The following is a 22720-nucleotide window of genomic DNA, read 5'->3' on the forward strand; positions in this document are numbered from 1 at the left end:
GCTGAGACTTTTAGAGACACATTTCTACTCTTCAGAGGCCTAAGTCTGAATCTGTGCAAAGCAAGGGAAAGGGAGACATACTCGATGAAGAGCTCAGCTGAAGAGATGTGGAAAGAGGAGGGGGATGTCCAAGAAGAGCGGTTCAGATCCTGGAGCTAAAAGGGGGATTGGTAACATCTTGAGAATGGTTACTTAGCTCAGTATACCTGAGATGTGATGCTCGTGGGTAGAAACAGGTAAGAATGGGTAGAAGAGGGTAGAAAAGGGAGGTGGGAGGTTGGAGCTCAGAACTCAGAGCCCAGAACCAGGCTGTGGAGACCACAGTACTGGGCCTGTCCTCTGGCCACTGCAGTACACCGAACATGCTGTGTAGAATCCTGTGCCAGGTACTATGACAAAGGCCCTTCAGCATCGAGGGGTGGCTCATGTTTAAGGGCTGTGGTGCTGCTGCTTCTACAACAAGTGATAGGGCAGCCAACAGCCTCCACTAGACCCAAAGCTAGCACTGGTATGAGTCTCTCTGCAGGGGCAGTTTCCAGACAGCTTCTACAACATGCTCTCCTCCTGAAAGGTTCTTTCCTAACCGTACCACTTTCAAAACTGCAGTATCTACAGCCACCCCACCAGGCCTAGAGACAAATAGCATGTGGAGTTTGCGAGGGCTCTGCCCCTTCCCAGCCACAAGCCAGCAGGCCCTGAGAGAGGAGAAGTGCCAGAGGCCGGCCTTAGACAGTACAGCAGCTGTGTATTTGGTCAGCACATTCCTACCTGGTGCCAGGAAGGGATTGAGGGACTGGGCTGGTGGAGCAGGCTTGGTCACCAGTGAGTCCAGATTCACCAGAGCTGCATTTGGGCCAAGGAAGGACTCAGGTGTTTTCCGGGCACTGCTAGGCTTACTGGAGGCAGAAGTCAGAGGCTGAGACTCAAAGAGGTCAGGGCTTGTGGTTCTGCTGTCCTGGGGTGGTACTGAGGCCCCTGACTCAGCTGCAAGATAGGGACAAAGCAAGCTGTCTTCTGACCCCTTGTTTATACTATTGTAAAGAGTGCATGCACACGTACACACACACACTAAGTGAACAAATAAAATAAATGTAATTAATAAATAGTTAAGTGGAAATGAAAGATTCATAAAAATATGCATAACATAATCTTCCAAAAGATTAAGATATTATTTGGCCCTGACAGCAAAGCACAGATGTACACTTGCTTACATTCATTTTCTAAATTTTCTTTCTGAATTATTGTTAACAGGTGCAAACAAACTTGAGTGAGATTATCTCAATAGATAAAGTCTTGCTGCACCAGAACATGCACCCCACTCCAAAACAAAGAGTCAGATTCAGATACATTGGCTCATGTCTGTAATCACAGCATTCCAATGGCAGGAAGAGTAAAATTTGCTGGACACACGGACACACACACACGGACGGACACACACACGGACACCCACCCACCCACCCACTTCTAAAATCAACCAGGTGGTCAAATAAAACAATCTTTACCTACCTGGTTTTTTTGAAGTTCGAAGGTTGTCAAATTCAGAAAAGTCATCTTTAATTGTACCATTGAAATTACTGAAGAGTTCAAAGGACCCTAAGGGGACAGACAAGCTGGTGACTGAGGGCATCTCTTTCCACTCCCCAGCACAGCAGGTACCCAACTTGCATGGGGATAAGGAGTTAAAACAGGCCATAGGGCCTTCTCCCAAGTGCTCCCCGTCATAGTATAAACTCGGGGCCAGATTCAGTCACTTGGTGGATAGGCAACAGGTGGAATCAGGGACCGTGAAAACACACCACCACCTCCACCATCCTACTCCAAATGTAGTAAGGGCTGGCAGTGTAGAAAATATGTATTGGGCTGGACACTCAGATGTCTTGTGGAAAGTGTCCCCAAAGAGTCCTGAAGCCAGCCTGCCACCCAAGAAGGAAATGCAGAACTCTTTTGGGCCCAATGCAGCACCTCTTTCAATTGTGGGAATTTAAAAGGGCCTGTAATGTCGGCTCCCATCTGGGATGGGAACAAATGGTCAGCCAGCCAGCTCCTGCTGGTGCACCAGGAGGAGAAATGGTAAAGCTGCAGGGACTAGGCTGAGCAAAGTGACCACCTGAGGCAGAACTGGGCTTGGCAGCTCCCCAGGCATCTGTTGTTTTCCCAGCACTGGAGGCAGGCTGCTGTGAGGCAACCCAGGGGTCTGAGTTCTTGGGGACAGATTCCGTGCTTGCTGTGGTAGGCACTCCCCACGGGTCCACAGAGGCAGCTGGCTTGGTACCTGTAGAAGTCAAGAGTTAAAATTCAGAACAGGGGCCAGAAAGTGGTAAAAAGTGTCCATTGCTTTTGCACAGGACCAGGATTTGGTTCCCAGAGTTTACAATAACATGTTCACAACAGTCTGTAACTCCAGTTCCAGGGGATTTAACATTCTCTGGCCCCCTCAGGCATATGCACAAAAATGGTGCACATAAACATAGAAACTCACATGTCCCACACACAATCACACAAGTTAAAACAAACAAACAAACAAAGCCTTTAAATGCAATAGTGCTCTGAACCTGGAACTGTCAAGCCAAATCAACCCCCTCACTTGGGGAGGGGGGTGCAACCACAGTAACACAGAAGTTAACTTAATAAAGTTCTAAGAAAAAGGGCTAAGAGCAGAGATACAATGGCAGTCAAATATGTGCCCTACCAACTAAGGCAGCACCCCAAAGGGTGCTACACCATGCCAGGAAGACTAGGCAGTTAAGAAGAGTCCAGAGCCGGCCAGACAACAGGAAGCATCCCTGGAGACAGTCCTCTAGTAAGTGTACAGAGGGCGAAACTAAAAGACCTTCTGAACACTTCCCACCACGCAGGGGCTCACAGGGGTCCCCCAAGTGAAAAGAAGCTATAAGGAACAAGTATATTTCCACTACAAACACAGGCTCCACCCCAGACATGAAGTTTGGCAGCCTTCATCTGACCCTGCAGAGCTCCCCAGAAGCACTCTCCCATCAATTGGCCTCGGGTGGGCTCTGCTCTCTAAGTGAGTATCAAGTAAAGAAGGTAACAGAACAGGTGCCTCAGTAGTAGATCACTTCCAATCTATGAGTAACAAGGTCAACTTGGTGGGTCACAACTGCCTTTCACAAGGTGGGACAAAGATGGTGGGACAGTTCAGCCAGTAAAGGTGCCTGCAACCAAGCCTGGCAGTGTGAATTTGAGCTTCAGGACTCTGGTGATAGAAGAGGGGCAACTTCCACTAGTTGTCATCTGACCTCTACACATGAGTCCCTCCAAACACACAAGAACAAAAACCTTTAAACATGGAGGGTAGAGAATATTTTTGTGTATATCTAATGTTAAATGTCAAGCCGTTGTGTGGATTTTTCAATTACTATGTAAAAATATGAAACCAATCATCCTTTCTTGCAGAAGACAAGAATGGTTAAGCACCGCTACATTTCTAGGTCCGCCACACAGTGCCCTGAACTGTGTAATGTGCTCCTGCTCTGCCTTTAATGTATACTTTAAAACAATACACTAGATAACTGTGCCAGACTTCTGAATTTATTATATTAATAAGGTGTGTATGTGTGAGTGCACACACGTGCTTTGTTTACTACACATTTTATCTGTGGATTAGCCTTTGTTGATGAGTAGCTGAAATTTATCTATGAAAAGGCTCACAAATAATGACTCCGGTAGATCCTGGGTGTGCTTTGTGTGGCTGCCTATTTCTGCTCACATCCCTTTGTTCTGTGCACACATGGCAGCGGCTAGAGAGGTTCCTGCACTTTCAGCAAGTGCTACCAGAACTGTATGCATGTTGATTCCAGCTGTCATTAACGCTCTAAGCAGGTGCTACCACCCTGGAAGTTGCCTCAAACTTTCTGATGTACCCTAGTTCTTCCATTTGTGCCAAAGAGGTACATACAGCCTATTCTGCAGCATTTTTATGTTTCCTTGCCACAGCCTTCTCCTACAGGTCTATGTCTTTCAGCAAGCATCCTCTAGGTTATCTCTTGTCTGACTTGCTCACCTCAGAGCAGGGGTTACAGTGACCCTTCATCCATCTCAGCTCTTCAGGGCTTTATCACTGGGCTTCCGAGTCTGTTGCGCTGGCCTACTTGCTGATGTCCTCCTCTGCACACTATAACCTTCACACACATGTGGTAATGATGCTCCTTCTCCCTCAGAGCAGTCTCACATATCTCAGGCTGGCCTCAGATTCACTATGTGGCTGAAGATGACTTTAAGCTTCTTTTTGCTGTTGTTTTTCGAGATAGGGTTTCTCTGTACAGCTCTGGCTGTTCTGGAACTTGCCCTGTAGGCCAGGCTAGCCTCAAAGTCACAAAGATTTGCGGCCTCTGCCTCCTGAGTCCTGAGTCCTGGGATTAAAGAAATGCGCCACCACCCTGGCAACCTTAAACTTCTGGCCCTCTGGTCTCTACTCTCAAGTACTAGGAATGACGGTGATTTTTAATAACTGGTATGGCAAATCCAGTCTGAATCTGCCCATCTCTGTTCTTAGTTTCCCACATGGCATAAAAAGCCGTGTAGCTAGACTGAGAGAAAGGTCAAGGGCTGTGCACACTCCTCGGCTCACTCTTCTCTCAGAGCACAAAGAGCTGAAGTCTGAAGCCAGCCTGGGCTACAGGAAACCCTGACCCAAAACAAACAAAAGCCCAACAAAGAAAAGTGTGCTTAGGAGTTTGACCAAAATTGCATGAATCCCTAATCAATTTAGGAGGAAATATTGTCACAGTAATATTGAGTTTTCCAAACCAAAATGATAAAATAGCTCTGTATATTTACAGTTTTCAATAAAATCCAATCATTTTTACCATTATTTTTTGGACCATAAGACACACTTGACCATAAGACACACCTAGTTTTTAGAACATTAAAACAAGAAAAACAACAAAAACAGCAATTGGACCATAAAGCGTACCCTAACCTCTCCCCTACTTTTGGGAGGAAAGTGTGTCTTATGGTCCGAAAAATATGGTATTTATGATTTATATAATAATACCATTCATTCTTAGGAATTTAATATTGCTGGAGAGGATATCATTTTTTATTTTAATTTTGTGTACTATACTTGTATCTATCAATCTTGCTAAACTCTAAATTATAGTAAATAGAACATATTGAAAGTACTGATTCTTGATGGGCGGTTGGTGGCACATGCCTTTAATCCCAGCAGAGGCAGGTTGATCTTTGTGAGTAAGCGAGTCTACAAAGTTAGTCCAGGACAAGTAAGGCTACATAGAGAAACCTTGTCTCAAAAAGCCAAAAAGAAAAAAAAAATTTTTTTATAAAAGAAAGTATTGTTTCTTTGGCTGGGCATGTTAGTACACACCTTTAATCCCGGCACTTGGAAGGCAGACAGGTCTCTTGAATTTAAACATCAGCCTGTTCTACATAGTGAGTTCTAGAAAAACCAGAGCTATATAGAGACCTGGCCTCAAAAATACAAAGCAAAACAAAAAACAAAAACAAAGGAAGGACGGATAGAAGGAAGGCTAGATATTGATTCTGATGGGTCTGTTAATTTTATTTTTTTACATTAATTAATTTTAAAATTTATGTATTTATTTACTTTACATCCTGATCACAGCCCCCTCCCCTCTGCTCTCCACCTCCCCTCACTATCCCTCAGAAAAAGGGAAGCCCTCCCCCACCACACACACCAAGTTGCATCAGGACTGAATATATCCTCTTCCCCTGTAGCCTGGCAAAGCAGCTCCACCAGAGGGAAGTGATGAAAGCAAGCCAGAGTCCATGTCAGAGACAGCCCCACTCTCTTTACTAGAGGACCCACATGCAGGCTGAGGGGCCCATCAGCTACATCTGTATAGAGGCCTAGGTCCAATCTATGTATGGTCCTTGGTTCAGGCTTCAGTCTTTGCAAGACCCAGGTCAGTAATTCTTAATCCAATTTACCTATAAAGTCTTTTTTTTTGGGGGGGGGGGTGCAGAAGGGAGTGTTGGGTTTTGGAGACAGGGTTTCTCTGTGTAGCCCTGACTGTCCTGGACTAACTTTGTAGACCAGGCTGGCCTCGACCTCAGTCTGCCTCTGCCCCCCAAGTGCTAGGATTAAAGGGGGGCGCCACCACCACCCAGCTACCTATAAAGCCTTAAGTATCTGTAAAATGCTAATGTCTTCTAGCCCTCTACAGTTTTTGTCATCCTATGGCATTGGCTAGAATCACTATCCACAATGTAAAGTAGTGGTTCCAGTGATCACCAGTATCTTGTCTTGCACTTGATCCGACAAAGTCAATTTCCAATATTACAGCATTAGGTTATTAATTTATCCATGTATTTCTTTACTTTGGAGGCAGCAAACATTTGCTATCTTCTTCAACTCTTCTTCACCTTATTTTCTGGGGCAGGGTCTAGAACTGAGCCTGGAGCTCACCAACTGAGTCAGCTCCAAGGAGGTGCCTCTACCTCCCTGCTCTTCAAGGGCTGGATTATAGACGTGTGTGTGTGTGCGCGCGTGCGCATGCACACTGGGGCAAGGGGGTCCCCCAAAACTAACTAGCAAATACTTTATCTACTAAGGCAACTCTCTCTCCAGCCCCCAGCTTCCTCCATTCAGAAGCCTCAGAGGGGCTACAGGCATTTTCCCATTATCTAAGGTTGCCAAAATCACTTCAAAGAACTGTCTTTGCCTCCACAGGAGTAACCGCACATTTGTTCTAATCTTTAGTAGGGACCATTTCTAAGGACTTGGTTCTTACAGAGGACTTTCCTGGTTTACATTTTCTTTCCAATACATCAATATTCATAGGTGGCCTTGGTCTAAAATAGCTGGACACACGCTGTATTCTTTGTCTAGTTTAGTGTCAATGCTACCTCAGTCTCTAGAAACAAGTAGAAAGTTCTTATTTTCTGTCCTTTTGAAGGAGGTTTAGATAAAAGTAGAACTGTTTCTGAATGTTATTAGAATTTACCTATGAAGGGTTAAGCATTCTTTCAATTTCTTTTATGGTAATAAGCCTTCACTCTACTTGTATTTTCTTCCTTTGGGAAGGGAGGCAGGGTCTTATGTGACCCAGAACTCAATAGACCTTTTAACTCTTTTTTTTAATTGTTATTTTGTACTTCAGGACAGGGCTTCTCTGTGTAGCCCTGGCTGTCCTGCAACTCTGTAGATAAGGCTGTCAAGAGATCCACCTGGGGCTAGAGAGATAGCTCAGAGGTTAAAAGCACTGACTGCTCTTCCAAAGGTCCCGAGTTCAATTTCCCAGCCATCACATGGTGGCTCACAACCATCTATAATGAGATCTGCTGGCCTCTTCTGGCCTGCAGGTGTACATACAGGCAGAGCACTGTATACATAATAAACAAATCAGAGCGAAAGAGTCAGAGACAGAAAGACAAAAAGACAGACAGGGAGAGAAAGAGATCGATCTTCTTTAGGTCTATGGATTACAGTATACTAATCCTGTACTATATGGCTAAAATCCACTTATAAGTAAGTCTATACCATGAGTGGCTTTCTGGGTCTAGATTACCTCACTTAGGATGATCTTTTCTAGTTCCATCCATTTGCCTGAAATTTTCATGATTTCCTTGTGTAAATTAGGCAGAGGCATCTCTGTGACAAGCTGGAGACCTACTATAGGGTAGGATCCTGGGTGGATATGGAGGTGACTCTAGATGAGACTCCTAATGGCAGGGGTCATGGAGAGCCCTCTAGAAGACACCTTCTAACTAGACAGGACTCCTAGTGGAGGAAGGGGAACACCAACCCACCCACAAAAATTTTGACCTCAAATTTACCCTGCCTAGAAGCTGTGCAGGGATAAAGACAGAGCAAAAATTGAAGGAATGTCCAACAAATGGCCTGGCTCAACATGAGACCCACCTCAAGGGAAAGAACCAGTGATACTCTGCTATGCTCACAAACAGGAGCCTAGTATGGCTGTCCTCTGAGAGGTTCCAGCCAGCAGTGGATCAAAACAGATACCGAGACTCACAGCCAAACATTGGGCAAAGCATACGGAGTCTTGTGGAAAAGTGGGGAGAAGGACAGAAAGACTTGGAGGGGAGAAGAGCGCCACAAGAAGACCAAGCCAACTAACCAGGACCCAGAGGGGATTTTGGAGATGGAAGCCCCAACCAAGGACAATGCAGGGACTGGACCTAGCTCCCCCCCCCCCCCACAGATATAGCAGATGGGGCAGTTCAGGCTTCAGGTGGGTCCCCTATTAAGGGGACCAGAGTTTGTCTCTGACATGAACTCTGTTGCCTGCTCTTTTGGTCACTCCCTCCTGGCAGGACTGCCTCACCAGGCCACAGGGGAAAAGAATGCACTTCATGTGCTGGGGTGGGTTGGCGGAGGGAGGCCCCCTTTTCTGAGAAGTAGGGGAGGGGGGATAGAAGAAAGAGGGAGGGAGAATGGGACTGGGAGGAGAGAAGAGAAGGAACTGTGATTGGGATGTAAAATGAATAAATTAATTAAAAATAATAAAAAAGAGAAAGAGAGAGAGAGAAAGAAAGAGATTCACCTGCCTCTGCCTCCCAAGTACTAGGATTAAAGGTGTGTCCCACCACCACCTGGTATTTCTGAATTTCGAACTTTTTTAAAAAATAATTTATTTATTTTTACTTTATACGCATTGGTGTTTTGCCTAGATGTATGTCTGTGTGAGGGTGTCAGATCTTGGAGTTACAGACAGCTGTGAGCTGCCATGTGGGTGCTGGGAATTGAACCAGGTCTTTTTGGAAGAGCAGTCAGTGCTCTTAACTGCTGAGCCGTCTCTCCAGCCCTCAAACATCTTGTTCCCACAATTATGCTCAGAAGAAAGTCGATTTTCTAAGGCTGGCTGCCTAGGTAGAGACAATGCTTTCCTGCTAGCACACCCAAGTTGCTGGCACTGCCCTCAGCACTGGCACTGCCCAGCTCCTTCCCTGGATACAGTCTTGCTTTGCTTACATAGGCTACCTGGACAAGCTGCCTAAATTCCTCAGTTTCCTGAAGCTAAACAGTGACATTTACAGTGTTCTTAGTCATTATCTCCTTCAGACATGAACTCTTCAAGAACTCCGAGAGACGTGAGCTAGAGACATCAACACAGTGTAGCCTGGCCACACTGACTCCCTGTGCTCCTCAGACACGGCAGAGAAGCTCCCTACTTTCTGTCTCAGGCCCCACTGAACCTATTTTTTGCCCCTCCTGTTCCATGCCCTAGTTACTCTGAAATCCTCCACTTACCTTCTTTTAGACCATTTACCAAAACCACTCATCTAATACTGAATTCCTCATGGTAGAAGAGTGGGTAATTCCAGCCCCAACTCTAGCCAAAGAGAGACACCCAACAAGGCTGTGACAACCAGGATGTGCCAGGACTCCATTCCCCTGGACCACTATGAGGGAGGACATGCCACAGGGTTAAAGATCACTACATCATTAATCTCCTACCTCGTGGTTTTATGCCTACTGGGCTACTGGCTAGTACAGTGCAGGAGGTGTGGGAGTGAGCGCTGACTTCACTTCTCCCAAGGCTCACCGAGCGGCACACCCAAAAGCTGTGAGCTAGTTAGATGACACCCATTATCAAGACGCACTCCCAAACGACACTTTTACTGTCCTCATGGCCTGTCAACACCTATTTAGATTTTCCACCTCTTTTGTTGCTGCCTTTCACCCCAGGCCTTCTAGTTTCCCTATGGGCCTGGAACTATGCTTCCAGGTCCTCTGTCTTTGGGGTGCTTTCCCAGGACTGTGAACCTGACCCCAGTTGAACTCAAGACCCAGGGACTAAGCCCTTACTCTGATCTCGAAGAGGGTACGTACCTCATCAGGAATGGCTCTGTACTTACTGGTAGAAACTGTTTGCCAGAGAGAAGGCTGAGCAGAAAGCCCAAAGAGCTGTGGTGTGATGACACAGAGACCCCAGGCCCAATGCGATATGGTAGCTCTAGTGTTCTCTCCCTGCTCGCTGGCACCCTACAGTGCCAGTGTAGTAAGAATCGCCACTGCAAGGCCCATTCTCTCTCAACCAGCTGCACTTGAGGGACACAGGCTGGCGAGACCTCACTGTCTTACAGTCCCTGCCCTCACTGAGCATCAGCACCTCTCAGAAGACCGCTGCTGTCTTTCTTTCTCCTTGCCTACATAAGGAGACACATCCTATCATTTCCAGCCCCCACTGCCCTCTTCTCCTGCAAAGATAACCTAAATGTTCCATGAGAGAGTTTTCCCCCTTCACCCATTCCCATTGTCTAAGGGGTCAGATATTTTAGCTGGCAACCAGGGAGAATCCTAATGGCTAAAGCAAATTAAACCTTAATTCCTAAAAGCCATACAGGAACTGCAGAGTGAGCTTCTCTATGCCCTAGGCAATGGGGACAGCAATGAGCTTTCCAGGGAACCACCGGGCTTGGAAGAGAACACAACCATGAGCGCCCGGGGCTGCAGATGGGCCACAGGTAGACAGCAGATAGAAGCAGGCCTGAACATACGCAACTACTACACTTCCTGAGCCAGCAAGTCACACTGGTCTTAAGGCCACCAACTTCTTACTTTCTGAAGCCACCTACTAACTCAAATCCTAGCATCACTGCCTGAGATAATGCAGCACAGTTCAAACCATCCTACCATACAGCTCCCCCACCAAGCCTGCTGAGAGTCCACTGCAGGGCACTCATAAATGGCCTTGCTTATATGTGAAGGTGCATGTGTCTGGTGCATGTATGTGCTCTCTCTCCATGGGTGGGGCTGCAGCTGCTTCCTGCTCTAGACCAAGCTGAGGCTAGGGATAATCCAGGACTAGAGGGAACAAGGAGACCTGGGGCTACAGGGACAGACATGAAGAGCCACAGTCACAGAGAGCATCCCAAGGGCTTAAACTCAGTGGGGTATTAGGGACACAGGCGTGGGACCATGGCTGTCCTTAGAAAGCCCCTGGGGACTTTAATAAAATACGATTGTCTCCCTAAGCACACAGATTCTGGGGAAGACCTAGTGGGTCAGCTGTGAGATAAATAGGAAGCCAGGCTGCATGCAACTCTGAGCTCCTTACACACTCAGAGCCCTGCCCAAGCCCCCTTATGCAAGCGCCACCTAGCTCAGGCACACGGACCAGGGTTCCTGCCTTGCTCTACCCTATCAATCTGTTCAGCCCTCCTCCAGGCAAGCCTCAGGATGGTCCCTGCCTCTAAGAAGAAAAAAGTTATTGTACCAACGGAAGACAGTAGGCAGCCAAGAGCCAGAACACAGGACAAAAGGGGGTCCTGAGAACAATGCGACCACACTTTCACAGGCAGACACGGGACAAAAGGGGGTCCTGAGAACAATGCGACCACACTTTCACAGGCAGACACGGGACAAAAGGGGGTCCTGAGAACAATGCGACCACACTTTCACAGGCAGACACGGGACAAAAGGGGGTCCTGAGAACAATGCGACCACACTTTCACAGGCAGACACGGGACAAAAGGGGGTCCTGAGAACAATGCGACCACACTTTCACAGGCAGACACGGGACAAAAGGGGGTCCTGAGAACAATGTGACCACACCTTCACAGGCAGACACGGGACAAAAGGGGGTCCTGAGAACAATGTGACCACACCTTCACAGGCAGACACGGGACAAAAGGGGGTCTTGAGAACAATGTGACCACACCTTCACAGGCAGACACGGGACAAAAGGGGGTCCTAAGAACAATGTGACCACACCTTCACAGGCAGACACGGGACAAAAGGGGGTCCTGAGAACAATGTGACCACACCTCCACAGGCAGACACGGGACAAAAGGGGGTCCTGAGAACAATGTGACCACACCTTCACAGGCAGACATCCAAGCCATGTCTTTAAGAAGAAACAAGAGTGAAGCTGGAGAAATAACTCAGTGCTTAGCAGTACTTGATGCTCTTCCAGAGGACAGAGTCTGGTTCCCAGAACCGACATCAGGTGGCTCACAGCAACCTGTACTTCAGCTCCAGGGGACCCAATGCCTTCTTCTGGCTTCCACAGGCACCCCTACACTTGTGGTATACACAAACAAATAAAAACATGAAACACATCTTTGTAGGAGGAGAAGTCCCTCAGGCAGAATAAGACAGTACAAAGATTAGGAATGTGAGGAGGCAGGCTGACTACACCCCACAGTCCAAGTCCTGACCACCAGCCTGGACTCCTGCAACAGTCTCCTACTGAGCCAGCAGCATGCAGAGCCAGCAGGAACAAAATAATCAAAACTCAGAGCTCTGAACAGGGAATGAAATGCATGCTCAGCTCAGACCCTTGCCAAACCCAAACGACATAGATCGTCAGGGACAAACTGCTGAACCCAAATGAGCAGTCAAGTTTCCATTCTGCAAGTGACATTGGGGTCCTAGGTGTGTGTATCTGGGACTCTGCAAGCTGGTGGGCTTAATTTAATGTGAAATGTGTAGAACACCATAGACCAAGGAGGCAGGCCTGTAGCCAGCACACTGTGTGAAGAGAGTGCAGCCCTTACCCCTAGCTCCACAAAAAAGTAGCAGATGCAGGGGCGGCCCAGCTGCCCTCAGGAGATAGATAGGGCAGTGAGGCCATTACAGGGCTCTTCTATACCTTCAGGGCCTGGCATCAGCAGCTCCTGCCATGCCACACACCCAATAAATAAAGGCTTATTTACAGCTCAAATGAGTGAGAAAGGAGAATGGAACCAAGTTCAGAGAGGCAGCAGCTTCCGCCTCCTCTGTAGAGCCATTCACAGGGAGCCCAGTGGGTAGATGAATATTCATGTGCACAGCCGGCAGTCACAGTCACACCGGGGTCATCAAGAAGCCAGAGCACACCTGCTACTGCCAGGCGGAAGTAAGGCTCAGTCCTGGCCTTGGCTCTGGTAGGTGGGTAGACAGTAAAGGGAGCAAGCCAGCCAAGCCTTCTGAATTACCAGGCTGTGAGGCCTCTTCAGACCAGGTGGCAGCTTTGTGTGTCTAGAACAGAGGAGGAAGTGCCCCGCTGACCTGGCAGGCTCCAACTTCCCTCCTCTGGGCTCTTAGCATTTCCTCCCAAGGCCACTTGGCTCAGCAGTCCCCAGTGCTGCTCGGAAAGAACTGGTAATAACAGGATCCACTACAAGTGGTGGCTTTCAGAAAAGCATTCCTTTCATGCGGAGAGCAGCTCTGTGCTGTGGGAAGAGGCTTTAATAATTATGAGTATCCTGGGACAGAGGAGAGGCTCTTACACTGGGATTTTAGCAGAGGCTAAGCAGTAAACCTGCATCACATGCCTGCTCTGGCTGGAGCCAGCTCAAAGTTACAAGAGAAGCAAAGCACCTGGGTCAGGAGGCTGGGGCAAGGCCTTGAGAACACAATGACCTCAGCATCACTTTCAGTAACAGCTGCACAGGACATACAACTGCTGAAGACCCAGTGCCACACAGCGCCGATGAGTACCACGGTTTCCAATAGTACCTGATCATATACATGGCACAGCACAGGCTGGAAAATGTATGTGTGCCACCACAAACTCTGAGCTGGTCCTTCCCTAACTAGCTCTGTGACCCTGGGGAGAACAACCACCTTTCTGGGCTTTGGTGGTCTGTGTATTCCTCCAGTCACCAGTAAAAATGCCAAAAGAAGAGTGCCAAACTCAAGAGAACCAAGAGCAGGCAAGTACACAGAGAAAAGTCACAGGGGTCAGACAGCTGTCCCTGAGAAACACCCAGTTCAGAATAGTTTTAATCCTCACCACCATTTACACATTACAGATTTTTATCACTTAACTTTTAGCTCAATCTTCTCTCTTGAAATCTGTATTCACAATGGCCAGAAACTAAACACAATGCAAATGGTCCAACAGGAGGGGAATGTGTGGAAGATGTGCTACATGCACAGGAGGTATTTCTGGCCAATGAAGGATTAAACAGCTGCCACACTGTAAACGAACTCCTAACAAATGAAGGCTAGAGATGTTGACTTTGTTTACAAGCTCTGTCCACAACAAACAAGCTTTCAGGAAGGAAGGCAGAGTAGCAGGGTGGTGGCTAGGAGCTGAGAGAGGTTCTTCTGTAGCAATGGAAATAAATGTTCTGCCTGGGCTAACAGTTACACGGCTCTGTGAATGTGCCGTTCCTACTGTTTTATTTATTATTCCAGTTTAAAACTGTCAAAATGGTGGATTTCGTGCCCATCTGAAGAGCAGGCACAGGGCACACCCCAACAAAGTAGTCCTGTCCCCAAGCAGGCCATGTCCTGCCTCAGACTTCCTGGCACAGCCCCTGTAAGGGACCCTGATCACACCACCCACCCGGAGTTCTCTAGCTGGACTAGTCATCTGACGAAGAATAGTCATTTGACAAAGGGACTGTGTTTCAGACGTGGGGGTGGAGAGATCAAGACCACTACTGGAAAGGTGACTGTCCCTGAGGCACCACAGTACTTCCACATCTGCATCACACAGCCTATATTTTGCTTCCTGGTCTCCAAGGAATAAGAACTCAGGTACCTAATCCCAGCACTGGGAGGCAGAGGCAGGTGGAGCGCTGTGAGTTCGAGGCCAGCCTGGTCTACAAAGTGAGCCCAGGATAACCAAGGCTACACAGAGACCTCAGAGAGAGAAAAAAAAAAAAAAAAAAAAAAAAAAAAAAAAAAGAGCTCAGGCACCACTACTTGCCCCAGGAAGCAGGCAGGCCCCAGACAGTCGCTGTGGTAAGAGTATGCCAAAGAGCATCTAAGGCTGGCACAGCTTCTAGACCAAACGCAACATGTGCAAAATGGAAGCAGTCTTGAACAGCTGGACAGCCACTCCTTTCCTCCTGCCCTCCTGCCTGCTGCCTGCTGCCCACATGGTAACGCATAGGTCCTTGTGTGTGCACTCCTTCTCCCTGTGGTTCCTATGCCTTCTGACACACTCTGCTCCACAGGACAGCACGCTTCTCAGTGCCCACGCACCTCACACAGCACCGCTACCAGCGACAGGTCTGCCCATGGCAGGACAGAGCGTGGTACTTGGTATACTCTAACAAACCTCCAGAGAACTGGGCTGAGAACAGAAGAAGGCCCAGTTCAGGGAAAGAGGACGAAGGGACATGGGTACACATATCACAAGCATGTCCAACAGGACTCAGAGCACCAGGTCAGCAGCACAGAGCCTATAAGGCCAAGTTCCTTACCAGCAATTAAAAACTTCATGTGGCTGGGTGTGGTAGCACATACCTGTAATCCCAGCACTTAGGAAGCAGAAGCAGGAGGATCTCTGTAAATTCAAGGCCAGCCTGGTTACACAGAGAAACTTTGACTCAAAACAAAACAAAAGAAAGAAAAGGAAGGAAGGAAAGAACAAACAAACCAACATATGAATGAACGAACAAACTTCATGTGCCAGGAATATCACCCAGAGTAAATCAATTCCGCTGTGCATGTTTCAAATCTGACTAAAAATCTCTGGCACTTACCAATAAGCAAAACTCAGAAATAAAACTAATTAAATAGACTTACTTTAAATATAACAAGAATAGCAACAACTCTGTCCTCTCTTCATCGTGGTGGTAAGCATGTCTCATTTCCAGCTTACTTTAAGTTTCTCTCTGTGTATGTATTATGACTATTTGAGCTTGAGCTGGGTACAATTTTTTTTTTTTTTTTTTTTTTTTTTTTTTTTTTTTGGTTTTTCGAGACAGGGTTTCTCTGTGTAGCCTTGGCTGTCCTGGACTCACTTTGTAGACCAGGCTGGCCTCGAACTCACAGCGATCCGCCTGCCTCTGCCTCCCGAGTACTGGGATTAAAGGCGTGCGCCACCACGCCCGGCTCTTTTTTTTTTTTTTTTTTTTTTTGAGCTGGGTACAATTCTAAGAACTGAAGTGTGACATATAGCAAGGACAAGTCATTTCTGATGAATGGATGAGGCAGTAAGAAGTCCGCTTTCCTTCTCTCCCAAAGCAGAAACCACAGAAAGAGCACTGCACGCCTGTCCCCCAAGAAGGTCTGCTCAGAGTCAGTGCTGAGGATCAGAGCAGCCTGACCTCTCACAAGGAAGCCAACCGAGAGAGAGCGAGAGAGAGAGAGAGAGAGAGAGAGAGAGAGAGAGAGAGAGAGAGACACAGACAGACAGACAGACAGACAGACAGACAGACAGAGACACACACAGACAGACAGACAGACAGCATCTCCCACTCAAACGGGCAAGCTTAGGAAACCAATAGCAAACTATTTACCAAATGATGGCCAGGGGTCAGAAATGTTCACAGGAGCCGCTGGCCCACCCCAGGGGTTGGTCTGGTTGGCAGAGGCCCCTGCACCCCAGGGCTCACTTTTCTGGGTAGCAGGGCCTGAGCTGGGGAGGGCATCCATTAAATCCAACAGGGTAGTCTGCTGTGAGTGGGAGCCTGGCTGTTAAGACAAACAGAAGGAATGGTTTCACTTGGTTAAAGTCTTAATACATATTCACACACTAAGCCTAAATATTATTTATCACAGCACAGGCCTGCTGGGTGAAGTCCCGAATAGCTTCAACGTTGAGATGCTCCAACTCCAAAGCCCCACTAACACTCCTGCTTCCCAGAGCAGCCAGGGATCCAATATTCCAAGGCACTTATAGTTTGTCACAAGGTTTCAGAGTTCTCAGGGCTTCCACACTCTCTCAGGATAATGCTACCATTGGCCCAGACTGTGACCACTCATCAGCATCCCTCTTTATCTGCCTTTGTTTCCTGGCTACCAGCACCCAGTACCTAGCCTAGCAGAGGTAGAGAAAGCTCTGTCTGTCTGTCCGTCTGTCTGTCTCTCTTTCTGGCTTCCTACTCTTCCTGCTCCCATGACCACACATCTGTCGTCAGGGCCCTGTGGCATCATAGCAGGCATCCCTGGGCTGGTAAGTTTGTCAGAAATAGAACATAGCAAAGTAAGGGGTGGGGGGGTGGGGGGGTGGTGTGTGCGCGCTTGTTAGGGGATAGAGGTGGGGGGATGAAGGCCAATACAACCAATGACTTCCCTGGACCCAAAAAAACAAACAAACAAAAAATATCCCCAAGTGTCACTGTGAGGCAGACACTGCTGCTTGCTGCTACTATCCTCCTTTTGCAGGTAGCATTAAGTGCATTCTCCTGGTTGCTATGCGGTTTATCTGGGCTTTGTTGTTTTTTGTTTTGTTTTTGTTTGTTTGGTTGGTTTTTTGAGACAGGGTTTCTCTGTGTAGCCTTGGCTGTCCTGGACTTGCTTTGTAGACCAGGCTGGCCTTGAACTCACAGCTATCTGCCTGACTCTGCCTCCGGAGTGCTGGGATTGAAGGTGTGCGCCACGACGCCCGGCTTTTGTTGTTGTTTTAAGACAGGTTTCTCTGTGTTATCTTGGCTTTCCTGGACTCACTTTGTATATCAGACTGGACTCACAACAATCAGCCAACCTCTGCCTCCTTGAGTGCTATGATTAAAGGTGTGCACCACCATGCCCAGGTTGCTATGTTTTTTATTGTATTCTCGCTAGTGTTCACCACAGCATGAGTTCAGTGTCAAGTTTGGCATCCCGCCCTCACTATAGGTCACAGAGGTACTTGTTATGGCCACCCTAGAAGAGCTTCACACATATACCTTGCAGCAAGCTTCTGCTTCTTTCTTCTTTGGAACTTTTACTGTGTCTCTCCGGCTTTCTTCCAGAGCCATCTGCAATCTGAGGTCATCACCCCGCCTGAGGCGTTCTTCCTGGAGTGGGACAATGGAGCTTAAGGCTGAGGGTAATGTTGACAGCCACACAGCAGGGCCGGACCAGCAACAGGAAAGGCCCTGCATCATGTGGCATTTCAAGGGAGAATATAGTTCAGCTGGAAACAATGACTTTCCATTCCCAGAGGGATCACAGAGGTTCCCCCTTCAGAGGCTGTTTGAGGTCATACCAGCAATACTCAGGCACCAACAAATTGGGGAAACAAAATCCTTAATCTAAAATATTTTCTCAGGGCTGGAGAGATGGCTTAGCAGTTAAGAGCAAATAACCCAGGATCAGTACACAGCACCCACATAGCGGCTCACAACCACCTGTAACTCCAGTCTCAGGGGATACAACAGGCACACATATGGTGTGTCACACACACACACACACCATTCACCCATATAGAGTTAAGAATTATCTCCTTATAGAGAACAAATCTGACAACCAGGAAAGAATTAGAAAAGCTGAAAATCACACATCATTCCAATCCCCACAGTGGACACTCCCTGAACAACTTTACAGTTGTACATTCTAGTAGAAACAATTCATCTTATTTAAGGATAAGTCACTTGCAAAAAGACAGACCTCACCTAATGTCTATGTGATTAAAACACACTCTTGGGTTTTAGCTAAAAGGGCTGAAACTATCCACCCATCCCAGAAACCTCCTGGGCACCTTGATCCCGTGGAGCTTCCACATGGGCAGATTTAATGGCTGCAGGTTCTCTACAGGGGGCAGAGGCCATGATCAAAGCTGCCCATTGTTGCTGTTACAGACATACCAACTATGCCGGCCAAACCTCTCTGTGTTCACATTTAACACCCAACATTCTTCTCTCCATACGAGGGGTGTACCTTGCTGCCTCTGGCTGTCTGCACGCTTTCTGATGACTGAAAGCAAAGGGACACTGTCTAAAGGTGTTTGAATCACCCCTTTCACTCCTCCATTTTAAAGTAATGCATGCTTATTAAAAACAAGGTATAGAGGGAAACAAAAGCACACACAGGCTCACTATTAGAGCACTTCCTTACAGAGGGGTCTGGGTTCCATCTTACATAACACATTTTAAAAAAAAAATCTATGCTGCTTCTACCACACCCGCATGCACACTGTCTCCTGGAGCTTCCCTTCTAGCCTTCTCCCAACGTCTGCCACAGGGTATACTGCCTTAGCAGGGACCAGGCCCACCTCACCTGCCCACCACCCTCAACCCAGACCTGTCCTGCTCACTTCCCTATATGCTAGCACCTCAAGGAAGGTGCAGGCACATAGCTCCCTCAGGAGTCCCTGGATGGTAAGTCTGCACAGGAACGTCATTCAGGGTTAGCTGCTTCTCTAGAAACTGACCTCCCTGAAAATCTTTCCTAGATATAGCTCTCTCTGCCTGGGCTTGGGCTGAGAATACACTGTACTGACAAGACTCATCAAGTAAGTGTCTTAAAGACAGGGCTGTGTGTGTCATTGTTTCTGGGAGCCATAACCCTCCCCCAGGAACACCAGGGTTAAAGACTCCATGGGCTCGACCACACAAGCACTCACCTGTTCCGCCACCTCTCTGCTCATGGCCAGTGCCAGCTGCAGTTGCAGCTCCTCTTCTCCGCTCGTCTGCGGCCGGGCCTGCTCCAGCTCGGAGGACACCCGTGGGGAAGTAGCTGTGGAGTAAAAGGGTGGAGGGACGGCACAAATCACCACATGCAAAAACAGGGCTGTCCCTCTCACTCTTAGCACAAGACAGTGCTACATTTTCATCTAACACCCACCCCACATGGCCCAATGGAAGGATACAAGAAAGCTACACATATTTCAGGACTAAAATTATGTGATAATCAAACATAGCTGCACACCTAAAGAAGACACATGAAAGCCTGGCTGAAGGGCAGGCCCCAGGAGGATAAAATCTCAAGTCTTCACAGCAGTTCTCTTTTCCAGATAAATGGACATCAAACAAAGACCTGAGACAAGAGTTCTTGAGGAGCCTTCAGTAATGTGCAGGGGCTCAGGGAAGCATGCTTAGAAAAAGGAAGCCCACACACTTCTATGTGCTTGTACACTGCACAAGGTGTGATTTGCTAGTTAACACTGACAAGAGGCTCCTGTTAGTACTATTTTTACTAAAGGTGTGAAATGCAAAGTCCTAGCTGAGGTACCGAACTGCGAACCAGGAATCTCCACTCACACTAACCCAGGGACTTTCATATCAGGAGCTGAAATGCAGCGTGAGCATGAGAGCACATGCAGAGTGCGCTCGCCTCTGCACACTCAGCTTCACTAAGCTGCAGATGGAAGCCCACCCACCGAGGGAGCCGCGCTGTCTGACGGCTCCTGGCTCAGGTCTCCTCTGGACTCCTGTGTAGCTCAACACATCCTCCTACTCCTGCTCACCAACTGGAGAACTTAGCCTCCTGCACTGGAACCAAGAGTAGCCTGCCCTCACCCCAGGCCAATCAATAAACATTTATCCGGTGAATGGATGCTTTTATGGACGGATGGGGGCAGGGGAGAGACACACAAAAAAGGATAAGTCAATTTCATAGCTTGGGCTAATTAAGTTTAATCTGTATTAGTAACTTCCCCCTTTCATGCATTAGAGCAATGGTACCACAACACTTTGCCATCTCTAGTCTAAACCTGGTTCCTAGGAGCTGCCTCCTTAGCAGAAGGTAAGAGGTCAGGACTAACTTCTAACAAAGGTTGTCTCTAGATAGCCAGCCAGGCCCAGGCTGTAGCAGATAATAAGATTTAACTTGGACCTATTTGTGGCAGTGATGGTGGTGGTAGTTTAAGAAACAATTGTCTGACATCTCCTGACCTGAGCAGGCAAAACAAAAGCTGCACGCCTTTAATCCCAGCACTTAGGAGGCAGAGGCAGGCGGATCTTTGTGAGTTTGAGGCCAGCCTGGTCTACAAAGTTAGTCCAGGACAGCCAAGGCTGCACAGAGAAACCATGTCTCGGAAAATAAATAAATAAAGCCAGGCCTAATGCCATCCTGAACCATTACCCCAATTCTACTTTTAACAGGACTTCTTTAGAAATACAGGTGGATGGTAACAAAACCACCTCAAACCCATTTTCCTGATTAGACTTAATATACTTTTTTAAAAGCACACCTTTCAGTTGATTTGTTCCCAATCTCACTGATGCCAATCAGAACTCAGGTCTCTACTTTCTCAGGCTCAAGAAGAAGAGAAGTCATCAGCCAGACTGGAGGGAACAAAGGCATGGAGACATAGATAGCTCTGTGAGGCCAACCTGGGGGATTCCTGCGCAGTGAGTGGTTTCTTTGTACAAATCCCTAAAACTACAGCCTACCATGAAGAGTGGGGAATGAATGGCTCTCAAATCCCCTGCTGAGATCAGATACAGCACTGACATCCTGTTTACAACCTAACGGGAACCAGGAAGGAATAAACACTAAGGCCATACTTGTATGGAGTACTCAGAAAATGAGTTCTATCCCCCAGAGAAGGCTACTCATTGGCCATCAAGTCACAGGAGATACACAGGCTCAAGAAGAGATGACTGAGGCTCTAAGCAAACATGCTGCACTAAGAGGCCTCCGAGGTTTTAAGGGCTTCTGGACACCTGTGAGTCCAGATGGGCTTCAAATGTAGATGGAACATACTACTGTTACAGCCACCAAGGCGGTTAAGAGTGATACAAAGCAAGCACTGCAGATAAGCCTTACACATCAATATAAAACTTCAAGATAAATGGTATTGAAGGACATTCCCCTACACACTGTGGTTTTATAAACGGATGCACAGCTCTCAGTCCCACAGGTAGAAGAACCCACAGCCACCAACCTCACAATCAGCTGAGTATACACAGAGAGCTTTGGCTTACTTAGACGATTCCAGCGGAGACACTCTGGCCTCAGTGATGGCATCTTACTCCACAAAGAGACTTTTGTGCCCAGGCACATGACAGGGAACACAGATGTTCCTGTGAGCCAGGCCTGAATGGATCCTTCTGGCCTACTCTGAGTATCTAAAGGCTTACAATGTACAGAGACCCAAGGAAAAGCAAATATTCACCCCCAAAGTCTGTCCCCGAAGATAAGAACTTGGGCTCATGGGATAAGAGTGCTTGCTAAGCAAACACAAGGACCCGAGTTCAAATCCTCCTCACCCATGTAAAAAGACAGGTGTCACTGTGCCCTCAGGTAAACCCAACCCTGAGGTGAGGAGGGAAAGGACACAGGAGGATCACTAGGGACTGCTGGCTACAGGCAATGAGACACCTGTCTTAAGAGAACAAAGTGGAGAAGGACAGAGCAGGACACTCAAAGGTCCTTTCTGGTCCCTGAACAACAAAAGTTGGTCCCACAGGAAACCACGGAATTCTTCCTAACTTGGGCAGACCAGGACTTCCCAATTTGATTGTGTTCCGCCTACCCTTGATAAAGCCAGGTGTGATGACACATACCTGTAATCTGAGCCCTAAAAAAGTAGAGATGCAAGAGGATCAGAAATCCAAGGTCTGCAATGGCTACGTCTTAAGTTAGAGGACCGTCTGGGCTACCGGAGACCTGCCTAAATAAAAACACAAGCAGGCAGACAGAGCTCTGCATAGTGGCACACGCCTGTATCTCAGCACCTGGGCGGCAGGGGTGCAGGTGATAGGCAGGGAGAGCTGCTCAAGGACAGCCTGAATGTTGAATGTGTATGAGTTACAGGTCAGTATGGCCTACCCTGTTTCAAAACAACAACTGAACAGATGAGCAAACGCTCTTACACAGGCATACGCTCATGAAATTTGTCCATAGCTCACTATCATCTGTATAGTACTCGATGTTGGGATGAATTTAGGCCTGTTGTTCAGATGGGTCGGTCTGGCTGCCCTTAGGAGATATGGGCCCTGACCTTCAGTTCTCCTGTTGAAAGGCCTCCTTGCTGCCGATCATGATGAACTTTCACTACCTGGAAGCTCCTCGGGTATAGCCCAAACTGGGACCTGATCACTGAAAATTGATGAATTAGCTGGTGACTAAGATAAGAATCTGTTTTATTTTGGTTATTTTAGACAGGCCTCGGCCTAGAACTCACAGAGATCTACCTGCACCGGCTTCTGCCTTGGGAGAGCT

General features: G+C 47.7%; 1 protein-coding gene across 6 annotated transcripts in view; it reads right to left on the reverse strand.

Moving 5' to 3' along the window:
* The window catches only part of Epn2 (epsin 2), a 66942-nt gene that overhangs the window by 2828 nt on the left and 41394 nt on the right, over positions 1 to 22720 (reverse strand). For 4 of the 6 annotated variants that reach the window (XM_051168283.1, XM_051168282.1, XM_051168287.1 and 1 more), the window contains 7 exons: positions 19176 to 19288; positions 18491 to 18526; positions 17518 to 17628; positions 16147 to 16321; positions 2108 to 2272; positions 1507 to 1593; positions 769 to 984 (listed from right to left, as the gene is read on the reverse strand). In XM_051168283.1, the coding sequence (XP_051024240.1) occupies positions 769 to 984; positions 1507 to 1593; positions 2108 to 2272; positions 16147 to 16321; positions 17518 to 17628; positions 18491 to 18526; positions 19176 to 19288 (903 nt within the window). The remainder of the gene's footprint in view (positions 1 to 768; positions 985 to 1506; positions 1594 to 2107; positions 2273 to 16146; positions 16322 to 17517; positions 17629 to 18490; positions 18527 to 19175; positions 19289 to 22720) is intronic. The other 2 variants (XM_051168286.1, XM_051168288.1) reach the window with 1 other exon arrangement.

This window comes from Acomys russatus, chromosome 25 (genome assembly GCF_903995435.1).
Source record: "Acomys russatus chromosome 25, mAcoRus1.1, whole genome shotgun sequence".
In the NCBI taxonomy this organism is placed as follows: Eukaryota; Metazoa; Chordata; class Mammalia; order Rodentia; family Muridae; genus Acomys; species Acomys russatus.